The sequence below is a fragment of the Helobdella robusta genome (assembly GCF_000326865.2).
Source record: "Helobdella robusta unplaced genomic scaffold HELROscaffold_9, whole genome shotgun sequence".
Lineage (NCBI taxonomy): Eukaryota > Metazoa > Annelida > Clitellata > Rhynchobdellida > Glossiphoniidae > Helobdella > Helobdella robusta.
In genome coordinates, this window is record NW_008705512.1 from 2,645,253 (window position 1) to 2,665,038 (window position 19,786).

The 19,786-nt window shown below is 31.2% G+C and overlaps 2 protein-coding genes across 2 annotated transcripts; both read left to right on the top strand.

The window, feature by feature from the left end:
- Window positions 1-9,065: 9,065 nt before the first annotated feature.
- On the top strand, window positions 9,066-10,637 carry HELRODRAFT_166179 (hypothetical protein; the record flags this gene model as incomplete). Its single annotated transcript, XM_009033182.1, has 3 exons — window positions 9,066-9,299; window positions 9,802-9,999; window positions 10,611-10,637. The coding sequence occupies 3 exons, from the start codon at window positions 9,066-9,068 to the stop codon at window positions 10,635-10,637; spliced, it is 459 nt and encodes a 152-aa protein (XP_009031430.1).
- A 1,162-nt stretch (window positions 10,638-11,799) lies between these two features.
- HELRODRAFT_145654 (hypothetical protein) lies at window positions 11,800-16,281 on the top strand (the record flags this gene model as incomplete). Its single annotated transcript, XM_009033183.1, has 2 exons — window positions 11,800-11,925; window positions 16,105-16,281. Coding segments are annotated over 2 exons (303 nt in total), but the record flags the coding sequence as incomplete, so codon positions are not given.
- Between the last annotated feature and the right edge of the window lie 3,505 nt (window positions 16,282-19,786).

Here is a 19,786-nt window from a genome sequence, read left to right on the forward strand (position 1 = left end):
AGTTTGACCACTCAGACAACCCGGAAAAATGCAAATCATGGATTTTCTTTCAAAAATTCTGTAATTTTTTTCCATAATCATAAGTAACTGTATAATATTAAATATCGAAAAACAAAATGCGCCCCCATTAGTAATCTTTCAAAAATGTCCGTGTTTTTTTAAATTTGTATTCTTCTCGTAATTTTGTTCTCTTTACTTCAGCCTAATAAATTTATTTGTCGGTGAGCCATTTTTAGTCTTCAAAAAGTATATAATTTTGTTATTTTATTTTTTGTAGATTTATTAAACGCATTAAATATATTAATTATAATTTTTTTAGTTAACTTGATTGAATTGTTCAATTGTTGAATGCTAAGTTTTTGCTACATAGTTTTTCAAACTTATTTTCAAATAATTCTTAAAATATTTGTTTCAATTATAACAATTTTTTTTGAGCTAAGTATTGAATAAATAAAGAAAAGTTGTAAAATGTGTATTGTATTATAATACAGTGAAAGAGTGAACAGTGAAGTAAAGCAAAGTAACTCTGTATTGTAGTACAGTAGTAAAGTGTAGTAAATTATATTTTATTTTATAATTATAATTAAAAGCTAAGCTATAAATTATAAATAAGAGTTTAAAGTTTTGAAAAAGACTACTGTGAGTATTTATAATAAATATCTATCTGTATCTATCTCTCATCTGTCATTTATCAAACAAAAAGTTAAAGTTTTTAATTAAGAGGACACTAATTGCAAATTGAAAAATGTAAAAAAAGCCTATTTTATAAAATAAGCTGTTGAAAATTCATGGTTTAGCCACCATGCTGAATAATAAGTAAGAATAATACTTCTCAAATTACACACAAATAAGGGTTTTTTTAATTATGATATTTTGTAATTAGGACTTATTCATTAATTAAATTAAATTAAAATATACTTTGCCATACCAATTTACAACGGAACTGTGCTATGCTGTAGTACTTAATTATTAATAAAGTTGAGCAGAATATTTACTGGATATTTTGTTGAGTTATTGATTTCAAATTAAAAACCAACAGCAAGTACATGATGACAAAACTAGTGTTGAATTGTCTAGGGAAAATTAAAAAAACTTATTCTGTGGTATTCTGTAGCATTAGATTATTAAGATAACTTTTCAAATTGTAAGTTAATGGGCAAAATGTTATTATGTTAATTATATATTTATGTTAAATTTGGATGGTTAACATGGTTATTCCAATTGAAAAATTATTTGTCTCAAATTTGATTTGTTTCTTTTTTGCATGTATTGCTTGCTATTATTGCTATTTAAATATTTCACCAATTGAGTTAATTAGTTATGTAAAGTGAAAAAATTATAATTCAAATACGATGTTATTTTTATTTTTTATAAATTATTACTTTTTTAATGAAATAGTAAATAGTCTCATCACAATTTAAACATGATGACTGGCAGCATAAAACAGCAGTCACCATCCCTACAATGCAATGCAAATGAGATAGGTGGATGACTCACTTTTCCTCCATTTCTTTATGCTCATGTTTGTTTGTTAGCACATTACACTTAACTATCAATAAATCTAATTGAAATTATTTGTTGAATCCTTGCATTTATAATTAATTTTTATTCATCTTTTCTTATTTATTAGTTTAGTTTAATAACTTTTCATTGATTAATTTTGATTATCAATTTTAATCTTAGTTTAAATAATTTATATATATATATACTCTTTATTGTTAATGAATGGGTTAGATAGCCACTAAGTATTGGGTCGAATCAGAAAACATTTGTTTGACTTGAATAAGCCAGTTTTACCATTTTACAATATTGCACATATGACCTGTTTATATGCGGAGTGCATTATCTGATTGTGTGTCTGTCTGGTGTCATTCACTTTTACAATGATTCCTCTGCTGATGCATATTAGGTTCAAATTCATAATCTCAACATCATGTCATGCTTTCTTTTAAAATGTGCTGTTTGGTACATTTCATGTATCCATTCATTCATTTGTCCATTCATTCATTTGTCCATTCAATCATTCATCCATTCATTCATTTGTCCATTCATTCATTCATCCATTCATTCATTTGTTCATTCATTCATTCATTCATCTATTCATTTTTCAAATTTATCTTCTGCTTTATTGCATGCTATCTATATGGTTTATATAGTTATCAGTACATTATTTTTAGTTTTATCTTGTTCCATTAAACATTTTCCTGGCAATGATATTTTCTGCAAAAATCTCTTCCACTTATTTTTTTTCTGTAAAAAAATTTTTTTATCACATTTTTTTTTATTTAAAAAGAAAAATATAAAATAATTTTTTGGTAGTTGTGTGTGTGTAGTGTGTGCGCGCGCGCACGTGTGTGTGTGATGTATGAAATGAGCATTATATAGCACTATTCTTTATACCTTTATATATATTGTGCGAATGTGTGTAGTAGTGCTATATAGAAAACATTTTTTATGGTGTGTTAGTTAATGTTACATGCTTTTTGTGGTCTTTATGTGAGTGTGTGCATGCGTGTGTGTGTATGATTCATCTTGTAACTAGATGCTTTAAATATTGCTTTTTATGGTTGCTGTTGGTATTATTATTATTTTTACTATTATTATTTTTATTTTTACTATTATTATTGTTATTCATTGTTCTTTTTTGTTTTATACCTTTAAATGTTAGTATTCCCCACTTGCTTTAGTTATTTCTCTTCATGTGTTGTTAAATATGAGTTTTTATGATTGTTTTTACTGTTGTTAATGTTATTGTTTTTAATGTTATTGTTGTTGATTTTAATGTTGATGTTAATGTTGTTAGTGTCGTTATCGATACTTCTAGCAACAACTCATTAATAACTAGCGGAAAGGTAGTGAATGTTTGTGTGTGTTGTAACAACAATGATAATGCTATGTACGCGGAGAATGTTATATAAAAATAACCAGCAAAAACCAGCCAACCTACCAATCAATCTTCGTCGTTTTCTTTGTTACTAGACAGGACGCTGCTTCTTTGTCGTCATTTTTTGACGCCAGGGCAGGCGATCAATTGTATCCAGTTCATTGAGGTTCCATGCATTGGATCTTGTTGGATCGTCTGTGTATAGGCCTGTGTCAGACGACTTCTAGGGTTGTTGCCAGATAGTTCAAAATCTGCGACAGAACGATGGAGCGTATTGCACTGTTTTCGCTTCGTCCTTAATCGCCAGACCATCACAAGCAAACGCTTGTGTTTTTATGAGTCATTTATAATTGGGATATATGGACGCTAGTTATCTAATCAGTCTTAGATGGAATTAGCAGCAAGGTCCAACCAACATGTGTGTGCTTTCTATGGATGGATGGATGGATGGATGGATGGATGGATGGATGGATGGATGGATGGATGGATGGATGGATGGATGGATGGATGGATGGATGGATGGATGGATGGATGGATGGATGGATGGATGGATGGATGGATGGATGGATGGATGGATGGATGGATGGATGGATGGATGGATGGATGGATGGATGGATGGATGGATGGATGGATGGATGGATGGATGGATGGATGGATGGATGGATATTGATAGATGGATGGATATTGATAGATGGATGGATATTGATAGATGGATGGATATTGATAGATGGATGGATATTGATAGATGGATGGATATTGATAGATGGATGGATATTGATAGATGGATGGATATTGATAGATGGATGGATATTGATAGATGGATGGATATTGATAGATGGATGGATATTGATAGATGGATGGATATTGATAGATGGATGGATATTGATAGATGGATGGATATTGATAGATGGATGGATATTGATAGATGGATGGATATTGATAGATGGATGGATATTGATAGATGGATAGATAGTTATATTAGCATGTTTAAATAATGGGTGGCATTCAGAGTAATCACCACTACATATCAATACTATTCCCTTGTTCTGCGTCTACTTTTGATCTTTCATTTCTTTTATTTACATTAAAAACATTCTTATTTATTGTTGCAGTTTTAATTTTTATATGGTGTGTGGTTGTTGTTTTAAAATTATTAATAAATTAATTGTTTTTATTTTAATAATCTTTTATTTCTGCTATACAGATGCTGATTAATAATTAGCATCCTGGAACAGAAATTATCAGGAGAAATTGTAAGGTCACCTGGAATTAATATTCGATTTTTTAGTGTTGCACATTGAAATTACAATTGCCTGATGGTGATTGTTGAGCCCTGCAAACACCAACATCATCATTATTGTTATTATGCATTCATCTGTTTTGTTATTCTGTTCAAAGTTCCATAGTATTTTGTATACATTAAGTGTTTGCGCCTCGTGTTTGTATGTTGGTGTGTATCTGCATGTAATATATGCCTATTTGCTCATGTAATATGAATCTGTCACTATATTAAGTATGAGTTGATGCTACAAAACTAACCAGTGTAAGTGAAAGATTGAACGTCTAAAGTTACATTATATTTAGAGCACCATATTTAGAGCAGCTTTGAAGATAAACACATTTTTGTTTAAACTGTTTCATTCAAAGGCAAACGCGGCGCGCACGCACACACACATACAAACACATACACACACACTCACACACACACACGTGTATATATATATATATATATTATATGATCATTTATATAGCGCCTATTAAAAACATTCTCATAGGCGCTTTACAACTATGGCAATTTTCTACAAGGAAAAAAGATATGTCTTCAATTGACTTTTGAACTGGGGAAGTGTCAGACCAGACCGGCGCAAAAAATATGGAAGTTCATTCCAATGCCTTGCAAAACTGCAAAACTACGTGATGCAATCTTTAATTTAATAACCGGGACCACTAACAAATTTCCCCGATCTGATCGTAGGCCAGTTTTTAAAGAAATCGATGATCTGTCAATCAACATTTCAGACAGATATTGCGGAGCCAATCCGTTTAAGCATCTAAAAACCAAAACACAGACTTTAAAAACAATTCTTTTGCTGACCGGCAACCAATGCAATTCCGACAGAAGTGGGCTAATATGTTCAACACGACTAGCACCTACAACAATTCTTGCAGCTCTATTCTGAACCATCTGCAACTTAGCAATCTCAAGTTTCGAAACACCATAAAACAAACTATTACAATAGTCCAATCTAGAATGTATGAACGAATGAATCAGAGTAACCATGGTTGATCTGTTCAAACTCAATTGCCGATACAATTGCCACAATTGAAATGAACAAGATTTTACCAAAACCTTTATATGTTCACCCATACATAGATTTTTATCTATTTTAAAACCCAAAACTGTAGCCATTTTTCCAAAATCAATAATCATGTCACTTATTTTCGCAAAATCAACGTTAATCCTAGAGGTTTGCTGCCAAGTTCCAACTGGTACCAGCTGAGTTTTTTCTCGATTCAATTTTATACCATTCAAACCCATCCACCCATCCAGTGCACCCAAACAATTCAACATTCTTTCAATCAGAAAATCAAACTCCCCAGTCGCCGCACTTGCAATTATCTGAACATCATCTGCATAAGCAAAACCCTTTAAAGAAAATTCATCAATAAGATACATAATATCGGCTGTATATAACGTAAAAAGAAGCGGGCCTAAAACAGACCCCTGGGGAACCCCAGACAAAACATCAACTGTATTTGACCAAGAATTATTATAATAAACCTGCTGGGTACGTTTGCACAAATAAGATTTGAAAAATTCCAAAGCTAAGTCACAGACACCGTAACTTAAACATAATCGACGTAACAGTGTATCATGATTCACACAGTCAAATGCGGCACTCATATCAAGTAGAATCAGAAGAGAGACCTGGTTGCGATCAGAAGCCTCAAAAAGTTCCGACAATACCTGTAACAAGGCCGTCTCCGTCGAATGAAAGCGTCTGAAACCAGATTGATTATTCGGAAAAAAGTTATTATCATTTAAATACTTTAGAAATTGTTTATGAACAATTCTTTCTAAAACCTTCGAAATAAAAGTTAAATTCGAGACAGGTCGAAAACTTTTATGTTCATTCACGTCTAAAGACGCATGCTTCTGAAGAGGAATAATAATTGCATGCCTATAAACAACTGGAAATGTGCCTGTTGACAGACACAAATTAATTAATTCCGTAAAATAGGGCAAAAAATAATCTATATATTGTTTAAAAATATTAGCAGGCATACAATCAATCATACAAGAGGTTGACGGAGAACTAATTACAAAGGTTTTAACTTCAGACTGCGATACCCGCGAAAATTCACAAAATTTTATGTCAACATAAAATGAGCTTCATTGGTATATATATATATATATATATATATATATATATATATAATATCAAAATCTAATAAAAAATTGTAGAGCACCCGTTAAATGAGTTCTATCAAGCACTTTCCAAAATAAAAATTGATTATATAAGTAATGTCACAAATAGACGAAATCAATACGAAGATAAGTATTTTCGTCAATCTTGTTTTGAATTCTTGAATGCTCAAATACGATTTTCACAATGAGGACGGCGAATGATTCCAGACGACTGGCCCTGACCAAACAAAGCTGTTTGAACCAGTTCACGATTGCCGCGGGGGAACCAATAGCATATTTCAATCCTATCCTCATATCTCAGATAAGTACCAGACATAATTGGCAATGTCACTTTCAATAGATCTGACTAATACATTGGTGCGGGGTTATTTATAGATTTTTAAACCATTACGGCGATTTCGAAGGTGATTCTAATGCAAATCGTTTAACATACATGGGTGCAAAGGGATCATACTTTTAACATCTGGCAACAACTTTAGCGGTACGATTTTGCATCGACTGAATGTACCAATGTTTGCGCAAGAGTTTGCATCGGTCATATATTCGACAATTCTCGAATTTGTCTTATATTTCTGATTTGTGATGAACATGTTGATGATAGCATTTTTATGGGATTTCATCGATAAACTTAGATAGATAAAAGTATACCATGAAGCTGAGCGGTAGGCATAAGCAAGTTTGTCAGTCAAAAATCAAAGCGACGCCTAATATTGTTAATAATTATTTCAAGTTCATATTGCCAACAATTTATTTTTAATATTAAAAGTAACTATTTGAGGAAAGATGAATCATGATTAGTTAATTGATCATGAATCACCATCATTACGTAATCATGAATCATCGTTATCATTATCGTTGCTGGTTATCATATTCATCATAATTATACCCATTTCAACTAAATTTTCACTCGTTTTTCGTTTATCCGCATCATCTCCACAGTCTTGGTGCATTGCATGCAAACACATATGATGCATGTTTAAAACCCCATCTGTGCAACTGCTAACATATGTGTCTTTCTTGTGCTTATGCATGTGCCTGTGCTTGTTTGTATTGATATATGTGCAAATCCTATACACATATGTGCGCGCGCATTTACCTACAATACTGTTTGCTACTTATCATTGATTATGACTATAACTATACAGCCTTTATTCATTATGGAACGAAAATTAATTTAAATTATCGATTTACATTTACGTTGTTCGAGTAGAGAACAAGAAATACTTAAGTTTTTTTTTTGTGCCATACGTATAAAATTTGAAATCATAATCTTCATCATTCACATTATCCACGTTATTAGCACCGATAGCAAACATTATAAAAAATATCATTTTATTTGGAATGCTCGCTCACCGTTAGGTTCAGTCTTTATGAGTTATGACCACTAGGATTGTATTTATCAGGGACACTAACTTCGTCATCACTCATATTATCGCCATTGTCTCTAATATAAACTTTATCGTCATTAAATATTTCAACGTCATCATCATTATTATTGCCACCAGTAATGTCCACCATACTCTTCTTCACTGTTTCTAACCTCTGATGTTGAATCTTTATCGTTAGCCTACTTTGTCAGATCAGATGTATGTTGTGCATTGAATTCAATTTTTTGCCATTACGACGATGCCATTTAAAGATGTACATCAGTTGCTGATGAAAGTTAATGGGGAATGTATATGACGGCAATTTCAATTTTAGAATAAATGACCATTGGTCAGTCCTTATTTTTACGTCTTGCAATATGAATTATTTAGCAACAAAGCCTACTCCTCCAACACTGGCGATCACTTAGTAGTGGCGATCTTTTGGCCAATCGGCTGCACCTACAGAGGTTCGTACTCGATTACCATCCTCATGACACCACCGACAAACGGTTGAAATGATTTTTTGCGTAAATAAAACGTAACAGAGAATGAGAACTTTTATTACGTTAGGCATGTTGATAGCCCACTTCATTTTCTACCGATATTACTAACAATTTCTCATTAAAATTATTCATTCCTGTTTTTTTTTACTTGAAAATTGTTCAGTTATTCCTTTACATTATATTTCACACAAAGTGTGGTTGGTGCCTAACAATAACATTGTTATACTATGTATATATGTATTTTCAGTGTAACTAATATATGCTAAACTCTAGTTCAGAATATATAATATATTATATAATATATTATATATATATACATATATAATATATGTATAAATGTATATATGTCTATGGCATGCACTAATGCAGATTAGGATAAACATATACATAGAGATATGATATATCTGATGTAATATTCATCACTTTGTTGTTTATGATACTGCATCAAAGTGACTGGCTAATAGTGATGATGAGCTTTAAATTTTAGTCTGTCCTATTTTCTTTGTAGCTTGCAGTGTACCTTAAATTTTAGAGATGTTGCTTTTTTAATGTTTTAGTGATTTATTTTTTCAAATATTATTTTCTAGATTTTTAAATGTCTTAATTTGATTGTTTAAAGGAGGAATAGCTAACTGCAAAAGTTTCAGCCATACATTGGATTATATAGTTGATTGTTTTCTAATTGAATAATAGGATAATTTCAAATTTTATTATTAAAAACAACAACTCCGACCACAAAGTCAAGCAAGTACACATCTGTCGAGATCTCATCAACAACAGCAGCAACTTTTCCGTCTCATTAATTTACTCAAAAACAACGTCAACAACAACAACAACACACTAACAACAACAACACTAACAACAACCACAGGAGCAACAAGATGACCGCTAACAATCCATCTAACAAAGATTTGCTGGAGTTTTTGACAGCAGCAGAGTTACAACACTACCACAACAAATTCGTGACGACATTGAAAGTTAACAGCGTCACCCAACTGAAGTACGTCGATGATGACGATCTACTGAGCATCGATATGTCCAGACCGGAAATCAAGAGGTTGAGGCAACATTTTAAGAAGGAGAGTCACATGGGAGCCCTAACGAAAATCAAAAAAGTTTGCTGCTGCTGCTGTTTCATATCTCTACTGTTGTTGTCATTTCTATATTTGTCTGATTTCTGTATCAATGCATTACATGAATTATTTTTTTGTTACATTTTTTAGATTACTTTTAACTTCTCAGAAATAATTAGCATTTAGATAAGGATTATTCTTCTTGACACATCATAAATTAACTGTGTGGTGTTACAATGTGTTTAAACGACCATTTTACTTGTGTCCATTTCTTTGTTTTTGTTTGTTTTTTATTTTCTAACTATCCCCCTTTTAATTTTTATAATGTTGTTTTCACTTTCTTTATCATTTTTCTTCTAGCACATTATTCAAGTGTATCTGCGTGGTGTATGCTGTCATTTAAAATACATAAAAAAGTTCCAACTCAAAATTCTGAATAATCTTATTTAGAAAGCACTTGGTTTTCATTACTAGATTCAAAAGTGGCACAACTTTGTGGCGGTAGCCTGTTTAGATACAGTAAAACTTTGTAACCAACCGACAGATCCTATCGAAGAGCGGGCAGGAGCAGAGCAGCCAGTCACAGACGACAATCTCCATATCACCGCCCATCAACCTGTGCTCTGCCAGTCCCATGAAACACATCATAGCAGAGGAGTCTGTCATGTTGTTGAATGTCATCGGCCGGGGTGAGTTCGGTTGTGTGCAGCAAGGAGTGTGGACCAAGGATAGTGGTGAGAAGGTTCGTTTTGTGCTGATTTTGTTGGCCGATGCAAGTTATTTGTGCTGACGCTAATTTGGATGTTTTAGGTGATGTTATTTGGAGATCGAAAGTGTCGTAGGTTGCTTATTGTAGGTTGCTTGTGTGGTAATGTTGTTGTTAATGAAAAGTTTTAATGTACGTTTTGTAGTTTGTGTGGTAGGGTGCTAATGAATGCGTGTTGGTTTCATGGGACTGTGGAATATTAATATATACATTGCGTATCTTTATTAGTTTTGTTGGTATGGTAGGTATGAGTTGAAGTAATGGTTAGAGACTCTTTTAAATTTTATAACACTTCTTTATTGTTTAATGCAAGATTAGCAGTTAATTGCTTCTATAATTAACTATTTATTTACTCAGCTTGACATTTGTTGAAGCCTACCTTTTAATAACATCTGAACTGTATATAGTTTATATATTTGTGCCAACATGGTCTTTATTATCAGTTGCAATGTTCAAAGCTTAAATTATGAATGAGGAGGACAGTCATGCTGCCAATGAGAGTTTCTACTTTACTTCAATTACATTTTTACCAATACTAATAAAGCGTTTAATTTATAAGGTTTCAAAATTTTCACCGTAAATTTTAGTTTTATGCCATGTTGAAAAGTTATTGAAATGATTTTATGAAATAAAATTTATTTTAACTGTATTTACGTTCACATATTGTTGTGGAACTTTGTCACAAAATTATAAATTATTAATAAATAAATTATTATAAATAAATAAATAAATAAACGAACAAATGAATGGATGATTGATTGAATGAATGAATAAGCTACTCATTTTTAAATAATTAAATATGCTATACTACACTAGGGATGATAATTAAATTAGGACTAGAAAGCTATTTAAGTTGAGATTAATATTTTTTTTATATTCATGTGCACTTATGCAATAGTAGCATAAATATTTTCATGGCAATTATTAAACATTTTAGTTTGGGTAATTTTGTTATGAGTCTCAAATTAAATGTGCTTGTAGTGGTTTAATGAAGCTTCTGATTATTATTTTCTTTTTATTAGTTTTCCTAACTTTCGTGAAAACATTTTTATTCTTTGATTTGTTATTAAATTTAAATTAATTTCACATTCAACGTATCTTTGAAATTTTTATAGCGCTATTTCCACAGTGTTAATTACTTCTTCCTCATATTTGAAAACATGTTTTAGAAAATATATGAAAAGCAATGCTAAGTAATGCAGTTGTATTTGAATCAGGACATATCAGAGGAAACACATTGGCTTATTATTCCAAAGCCGAAAATTGAAACAAAACTATTAAGTATTGCTGATAAATGTGCTTTATATAAATAGCAACATACCTAGAATTGGTCTTTTTCTCATTTAGTATTTATAGATGTTTTTTGTTGTTGTTAAATAATGATTTATACTTACGAAAACAAAAGTTTTTAAATGAATTACTATTCAAAAGATGCTGAATTCACAACTAATTGATATCCCATAATGTTCTGGATGTCAGCATTTCTTTCATGATTTATTCTGCCACTGCAGTTTATGGATGGATATGCTTTTTTTTAAATAACAATTTTTAAGAGCCCCATATTTATGATATAATGTGAACAGAATAAAAATTTAAAACCATAAAAAAAACATCTCAATGGCATGAACAACAATACATTTTATTTCATTTTTATTATTATTAACATCTGGTGCTACTTGGAAACTATTAATTTGAAATATAAATTCTGTTCCTCATTGTCTTTAAACTTTCACAAATTAGTGAATCTTCTCTACTCATCACTGTATTTATATTTCTCAGGTACAGGTGGCAATCAAGTGCCTACCAAAGGACCAGGTCAAAGGTCAGACGAGTGATTTTCTTCAAGAGGCCACCATCATGCACTCCATCTGTCATCCACATATCATAAAACTGCATGGAATCGTTCTGGGGGAAGATAGCTACATGATGGTTCGTGCTTGCTTCTGTTCTCTTCTGCCTGTACATTTTCTTGTAATTTTAGATGGTTAAGCGAGGTTTTTTGTTACATTACGATGTTTGTGACTTTATGTTTATTTAGTTGCATCACGTAGTAATAATATCACGTAACAAAATTACATTGGACAAATGACTTGAGGGTTTATGTTTCATTAACATTCATGATGAAGATTTTAGATGTCTCTCTAATTAATTTTGCAATTGAAGAATCTAAGTCTTTTTTACGGTTTTATTCATTTGTTTGTCTAGTTGTTTGTTTGTTTGTTTATTTATTTATTATACTTGTAACTTTTTAAGTTTAATTTTTATTTTGAATTATTTTATGGCAATGAGTCAGATTACACATACAAATACACACAAGGCACCACATGCTGCTGCTGCTACTGCTACTTTTAACATGAAAGCAACCAAATACAACTTTCTGAAATGAAATATGGGGTAAAAATTTAAAAGTTATATTTGTTTAAGCGTGAATCCATGTATGGATATATTGTGTGTATATATATATATATATATATATATATATATATATATATATATGTTGGTAATAGACCATAATTTTTACAATATTCTATAAATTCTACCGAATGTTTGGCGTTTATATATATATATATATATATATATATATATATATATATATATATATATATATATATATATATACACACACATTGTATACACAACACATACATGCACAACAAAGACTTAAGACTTTCAAACAACCACATATTTATTAACCACAATCTTACAATGGAGCAATATTTTGCAACAGAGAAATATTTTTTAAAATATTTGTGATTTGAAGTTGTGGGCCAGTCATGAATGTGTTTTTCTCAAGAACCCTTGTAAAATATAAGAAGGCATACAGGCAGGTTTTTAGATTTCTGATAAATGTTTGTTTCATCTATATATTTGTAGTTGTTGATATAAGGAAAATAAATGTTGATGATATTTTCAAGTTTAGTTTTGGGTCTCCTTTTAGTTTATCCATTATTGTCTGTATTGATCACTGATTTTTTTGTTGCTTTGTTGGGAGTCTGTCTTATTTTTTGTTAGATATTCATTGCCTGTTTAAGGATAACATCACATTTACCAGTGGCAGTTCTGCTTGCTACTAACAGTCAGTTGGTGATCAGGATATGAGATTTGAATTGTTGAGACCTCTCTAGATCACCTGATAACTGTATATCAAGTGATTTATTAATCATTGATAAAACTTTTTGCTGTCTATTTATTGAAATAACTTTTGCAGTGATGTAATGTGTTATCTTAATTTACAATGTTTTTTTTAGATAAGTTTCACTCTTTTCTTGAAACTTGTGAGTGTGACTCGATAATTAAAATTTTCTAAATAACTTTTTTGTGATAATTTTTTTTCTATAAATTGTGAATAGCGTATCTTGTAATTTTTTGGTGCAAGGCATGAATAGATTGTTACAAATGTTAAACCTCAACATTATTTGACTGATCATGGACACTTTCTGTTATAAAAGTGGTTTAATGGCTCAAAACAGATTTGATAATGTTTCTTTGTGGTTGATAGATATTGTGCTGTCAAAGGATGTTTCAACATAGTTTGGCAATTTTCTGTCCGTAGTTGTAATAGTTTTTAATTTCTTAGAGGTGTGTATATATTTTTTAATTTTTTGTTTTAATTCAATGAAATATCTTCCCATACTACCTTCTTGCATGTTGTACACTCAACTTTAATCTCTCTACAGTGTAGTTAGTGGCTTGTTCACTACCATCATATGAATTTCTTCCATGTACTAACCCATTTATTCCATTGTTTGTTTTTTATATTCGTAGGCAGACTCATGCCCTTTCTTGATGAGTGCTCTACAAACAAACTTCAACTGAACATGCTCATATGTCTTTGTCTCAATTCTATGTATGTATGTATGTATGTATGTATGTATGTATGTATGTATGTATGTATGTATGTATGTATGTATGTATGTATGTATGTATGTATGTATGTATGTATGTATGTATGTATGTATGTATGTATGTATGTATGTATGTATGTATGTATGTATGTATGTATGTATGTATGTATGTATGTATGTATGTATGTATGTATGTATGTATGTAGGTATGTATGTATGTAGGCACGTACGTACGTACGTACACGTACGTACGTATGTACGTACGTACGTATGTATTTACTTATTTATTTATGACTTATTGATATGCCATTGTTGTTCATTTACTTGCAAAGATTTATTTCTGGCAGACTTTTGAATTTTGATTATTCATTTATTTATTTGTTCATTTTGAGATCAGAAAGGAACTGGATATATATGTCATTATATTTGATTTGTCTAAATCTCAAGAACAGGGGTGTTTATTGATACAATTTTAGTTGTAAACATTATTTAGCCTGAATACAATCAGCTTAGTTATCTATATAACATGTTTATTATTGTCTAAATGCATTTAAAGGGCCTGTTGGCTAGAGAAAGGTTAACAATTTTAATATATTGTTTTGTGTTCTTCCTATTAGTGAGCACTTTTGTATAAAATTGATGGCTGTAGGAGATTGGAGCTATCTATCATGCTCTGATTAATTTTACATTCTTACATTTTAATAACTTTTTGAAATGATGAAATTTTAAAAAGCTTATGAGTATGCACATTTAAAGAAAAATAACCTTTACACAAAAAAATTGTCTGAAAGAAATCCACACTGAAAAGGAACGTAATTTTTGTTAAGTTTTGAACAAACTTCTTATCCAAATGTTTAACATTGATATTTGGAAAAAGCAGCAATCTGTCATATCATCTTCAATGTATAACTAAAGAACAAAAATGAATTAGTATAAGTGCCATCTTTCTTATCCTTGTTATGTTTCAGCAGCAGTTGCTATGTTTCAGCAGCAGTTATACAAATGCATGTTTGTTTCTATGTTTGTTTGTCATGGATGACATTGGAAAATAACGTCAATAATAATAGTAATAATAGTAATAATAATAATTCAAATAAAAATAATTTATCCTTATGAAGTTATTTTACCTTGATGTAGCAACCAACGTAATGATCAAACAGAGTTGTGTTGCAAGGCATGTCATGGCATTTTTATGTGCTTGTTGTTTGTTATATCTAACTTAAGTTTATGTTATCCTGTTTTGTTGTGAAAATGTGCTCTCCCCATTTCATTCAATGCAATTTATTTCCAACTCATTTAAGTAGTCTTTTTCAGAGAAACTAAATCTATCAAATTAATGCTGATTCTCACTCAGACAATGGAGAGTGCAGTTTAAAATAAATGTCTGGTGTTGTGTGTGTGTGTGTGTGTGTGTGGTGTGTGTGGTGTGTGTGTGTGTGTGTGTGTGTGTGTGTGTGTGTGTGTCAGTTTAAAATAAATGATGCCTGATATGTGTTTGTTTGTGTGGTGTTGTGTGTGTGTATGTGTGTGTGTGTGTGTGTCTCTGTTTAAAATAAATGCTGATATGTGTTTGTTTGTGTGGTGTTGTGTGTGTGTTTACTCACATGTATGTATTGTATACATTACAAGTGAACTGAGATGGTGAATGTTTGTGCATTGTTAAGATATTATGGACCATGTCATTTCAGAGCAGTTTGTTCATTTATTTTTGACAGTGTAGCACGATCATGGTGATGATTAGTAACACATTCCTTTGAAGTTATTCATATTTGAGATGCCAGTTTTGATGAGCATACATATGAATGCATAATGTAGGTTGTACAAGTATAATTAAATTAATTTTATGGTGAATGTGGTTATCATTGGTTTGAAAGCTTAGATCATACTTAACTGCAATACCAATTTAACTAACAATAGATGTTGATGATGTGAGGTGTAATAAATCTAGTGTTGTTTTCTTGCTTAATTTAAAATTGTATTGTACTGCTTGCTCTGCCTTGGACCACCTACACATGATACTTTAAGTCATACATGTTTAAAAAATAATTAAATACAACAAAGTTCACAATCAAATCACTTTGTTGGCTATTATTTAACTCTTAATTTAACAGTCACTAAATGAATTTATTTTCTTATTAAATGAATCTTTTTTTTTGTATTTTTATATTTTACGAAGAATGTGTATAAATATGTATCATAACAATAATATACAATAATTAACTAATTGTCCCTAAAGGTAACAGAACTTGCTCCACTAAAATCTCTTCTTGAATGCCTGAAAGATGCCAGCATGCAGACGACATTCACCTTGCAACACCTGTACAACCTGGTCACTCAGCTGGCAGACGCTATGATGTACCTCGAGAAGAACCGACTGGTGCATAGAGATCTCGCTGCCAGGAATGTACTCATGTTTGCGAAGGATAAGGTTGGTAGTTGTTGTTGCCGCTGTTGCTGTAGTTCTTGTTGGTTGGCTGGCTGGTTGGTTGCGGGTTTGTTGTTTGGATTGTTGGTTTATTAATTGATCGATTGATCAGAGAGTTAGTTTATTTTTTGGTTGACTGGTTAATCATTTGTTTAACTGGTTGATCTTGTAATTAATTGTTTGGTTGATTGATTGATGGAATGATTGATTGTCTGGTTTATCAACTGGATGGTTCAGGATGGTTCTTAGTGGGCTGACAGACAGACAGGCAGATAGACAGAGACAGACTGACTGACTGACTGACTTGCTGACTGATTGATTTATTTATTTATTGATTTTTGGATAAAATGAATAATTGTTTTGATGATTTGTCAATTAAAATAGTTGTATTAAGTTTGGATTTTTGTTTGTTTGTTAGTTATTGTAAATGTCTACAAAATTAGTTTTGATAATTTGTTCCTTAATAGTTATTCTGCCAACAACTATTTTGACAAATTGTCTTGTATCTCATATCAAATTTGAAAAATAATTTAAATCAAAATTAAACTTTTATAATTTAAAGTTTTGTTTCATCAGTTGCTGATAAAAGATTAGCTAGTATCCTGAGACCTGAAAAAATTTAAGTGCAGGAAGCAATAAATAAGTCTGTGTTAACATGTAGGTCTGTGAATGTATTTGCTTATGTCTGTGCATGTGTTTATGTGTGTTTGTTTATGTATGCGTGTGTGAATATCTATGTTTATGTATGTGTGAATATATGGATGTGTGTATGTGTGTGAGAATCTTTGTATCTAGGTCTATGTTTGCGTGTGTTTGTGTGTGAATATGTTATGCGCTCGTCCACTCATGTGTCTGCGTGTGTTTCTGGCTTTCAAAAGTTATTCAAACACTCTTGCTTGGAGTAATAAAGTTGAACAAATAAATGATTGTGCTTAAGGAAATGAATAAATTATTCATTAGCCAACCAGTGATGAATAAGTGTATTATGGATAAATGAATGAAAGAATGAATGAAGGAGTGAATAAGTGAAGGAATGAATTATGGTTTAATTATATGGCAAAGTATGTTTTCCAGTTATTTGTGATGTGAATTCAGTGCAAGTTGCAGAATCACATTTATTTGAATAAATGACAACCTACACACACACACACACACACACACACACACACACACACACACACACACACACACACACATGCATAATTGCATAGGCACATACTTACATGTTGGTACTTTCGTTTTTCTATGAAACAAGCTTCAGGGAAGCAATGTAATGGAGAAATATTTTTTAGTTTTCATTTCAATTTTTATTGAACAAATTTGAATTTATAATTTCGAAATCATATTTCACACATAAAATAAGCGCATTATCCTAAAACTAGTCCATTCAATTCTTATGATTGTTAGATTTTAAATGTTAATTCTGGGTTTAAATTCAAAAAACAAAACCAGTTGAGAAGTTTAGATGCAATATCATATTTTTCAATAAACAATTGAGATGTCTGCAGAATTGTACATACAGTTCATGAGATCTTATTTGTGTGAATGAGTATCCCTCCATTATAATGTGCAGTGAGTCTTGGTTGCATCTTGCATTGAAGAAACTAACTCTACACTGAGGTTCTCAATAAGGTTAACTCCAATCTCCAAGCATTTGGTTAATCTTGATAGATTATAAAGTTATCAGTTAGAAATAATGCTACAAAATTTATAGTTTTGTTAATGATAAGTATAGAATCATGGCATATTGCCAAGAGTCACACACCACACCCTGTTTTTCAAATGGCTTCAAAACAGTTGCTAAACTCTTTTAAAATGTGACTCAATCCTCATTTACCTAATGATTCCCAGTTCTATCTGTTCTAAATTAAAAAAGTTCAACTCATTATTTTGTGTATTTTTTAACAATATTTCGTGTGCTGATGATGATAGAATTGTGTCGGTGTCTGTATTGTGTGCCATTGAGGTGGTGATGTTGATGACAACGATGATCACGATAGCATTGTAAAAAAGAAAAAGACGATGGTGATGATGATGGTGATGAAAAAGATGATGATAACTAATAGTCCTAACACTCTTGACAGCGAAGATGACGATAATGATTACTAAAGATGAAGATGATTCAGAAAAGATGATTTTTATTCCCTTTTGCATATGTATCTTCACACTTCAGTTTGTTTTCTGTTTCATTGCTCGTTTTGCTTGCTTACTGGGTCAAGAATGTTACAACTCATGTTCGGTGCGCGTGTGTTGTTGTGCTTCTTTTGTCATGTTTCAGTTAACATTTGCTTCTTCATTTTTTTTTTCATTTTATTGTAAATTTTTCAAGTGCATTCATGTTGCAGTTGGATTACAGTGTATGCATGCATTCTTTTTTTATGTTTATGTTGCATTAAATATTTTGTTCCATCTTATATTTTCCACAAATATATCCTATATTATTTATTTTAGATGATAATGGTCGGTCACGCTCATGAGAGCAAGCAGTTTCAGTCATGTAATCATGAAATGATGTGATATCACATATGTTTATAGATGAAAATTCTTCCAACGAAACATCATAAAACCCTATAAGACTAACGATGATAGCACCGATAAAAACAGCGATAATGACATTAACAACGACCCAATAACAATAGCAGGAATAACAGCAACATAAACGCATCACATAATGAACAAACATGTGCATATAATTCTTTAAGATTGCTCCCTACACAGACAAAGATAATTTGATGTTTAAGGCCTTCATGTTTTTTTCTCCCTATCTCTTTTTCTTTATTTATTTCTCTCACTCCATTCCTTATTCGTTTCTTTCTATCACTCTTTTTTCTCTCTCTCTCTCTTTCTCTTTCTCTGATGTAATTTTCTACATTTTTCTTTTACTTTAATTTTCTTTGTAGCTTGGAAAAATCAGACAGTGTTATTAGTTTGTTTTATGGCTTTTTAAGTATTTTCGTTTCTTCTGCAATTTTTCGTTTCGTTTTGTTTTTTTCTGCTGTTTTGATTTTTTTGCTCTAAGAATAATATGAAGGCCATGCTTTGAGAAATTAATGTGTTAGTATGTTAAGTGTAAAAGTTATGAAGAAGACGATAATGATGTTGTGATGAGGGTGATGATAGCGGCGGAATCGTATCGTATTTTATGATGATGGCTAATTTTTATGACGATGGTGGTGGTGACGATGACAACGAGTAAGATGATAGATGATGAGGGGCTGATGGTGATGACATTAAAATGAATGGCGATGATAATGTGATGACGACGACGAAGATGATGATGATGAATTTGATGATGATGAAGATGGAGAAGATGATGGTGGGTTGTTGGGTTGTTTATGGGCCAGGACATCATTTATAATAATTTAATAATTGTTTCAAATTACCGTCAGTTCAGTTGCAGTTTTTACAATTACCATCATTATTCTGCTGAACTATACATAGTTATATAATAAATCAAAATAGATTAACTACTACCACTTAAATTTTTTCTAAC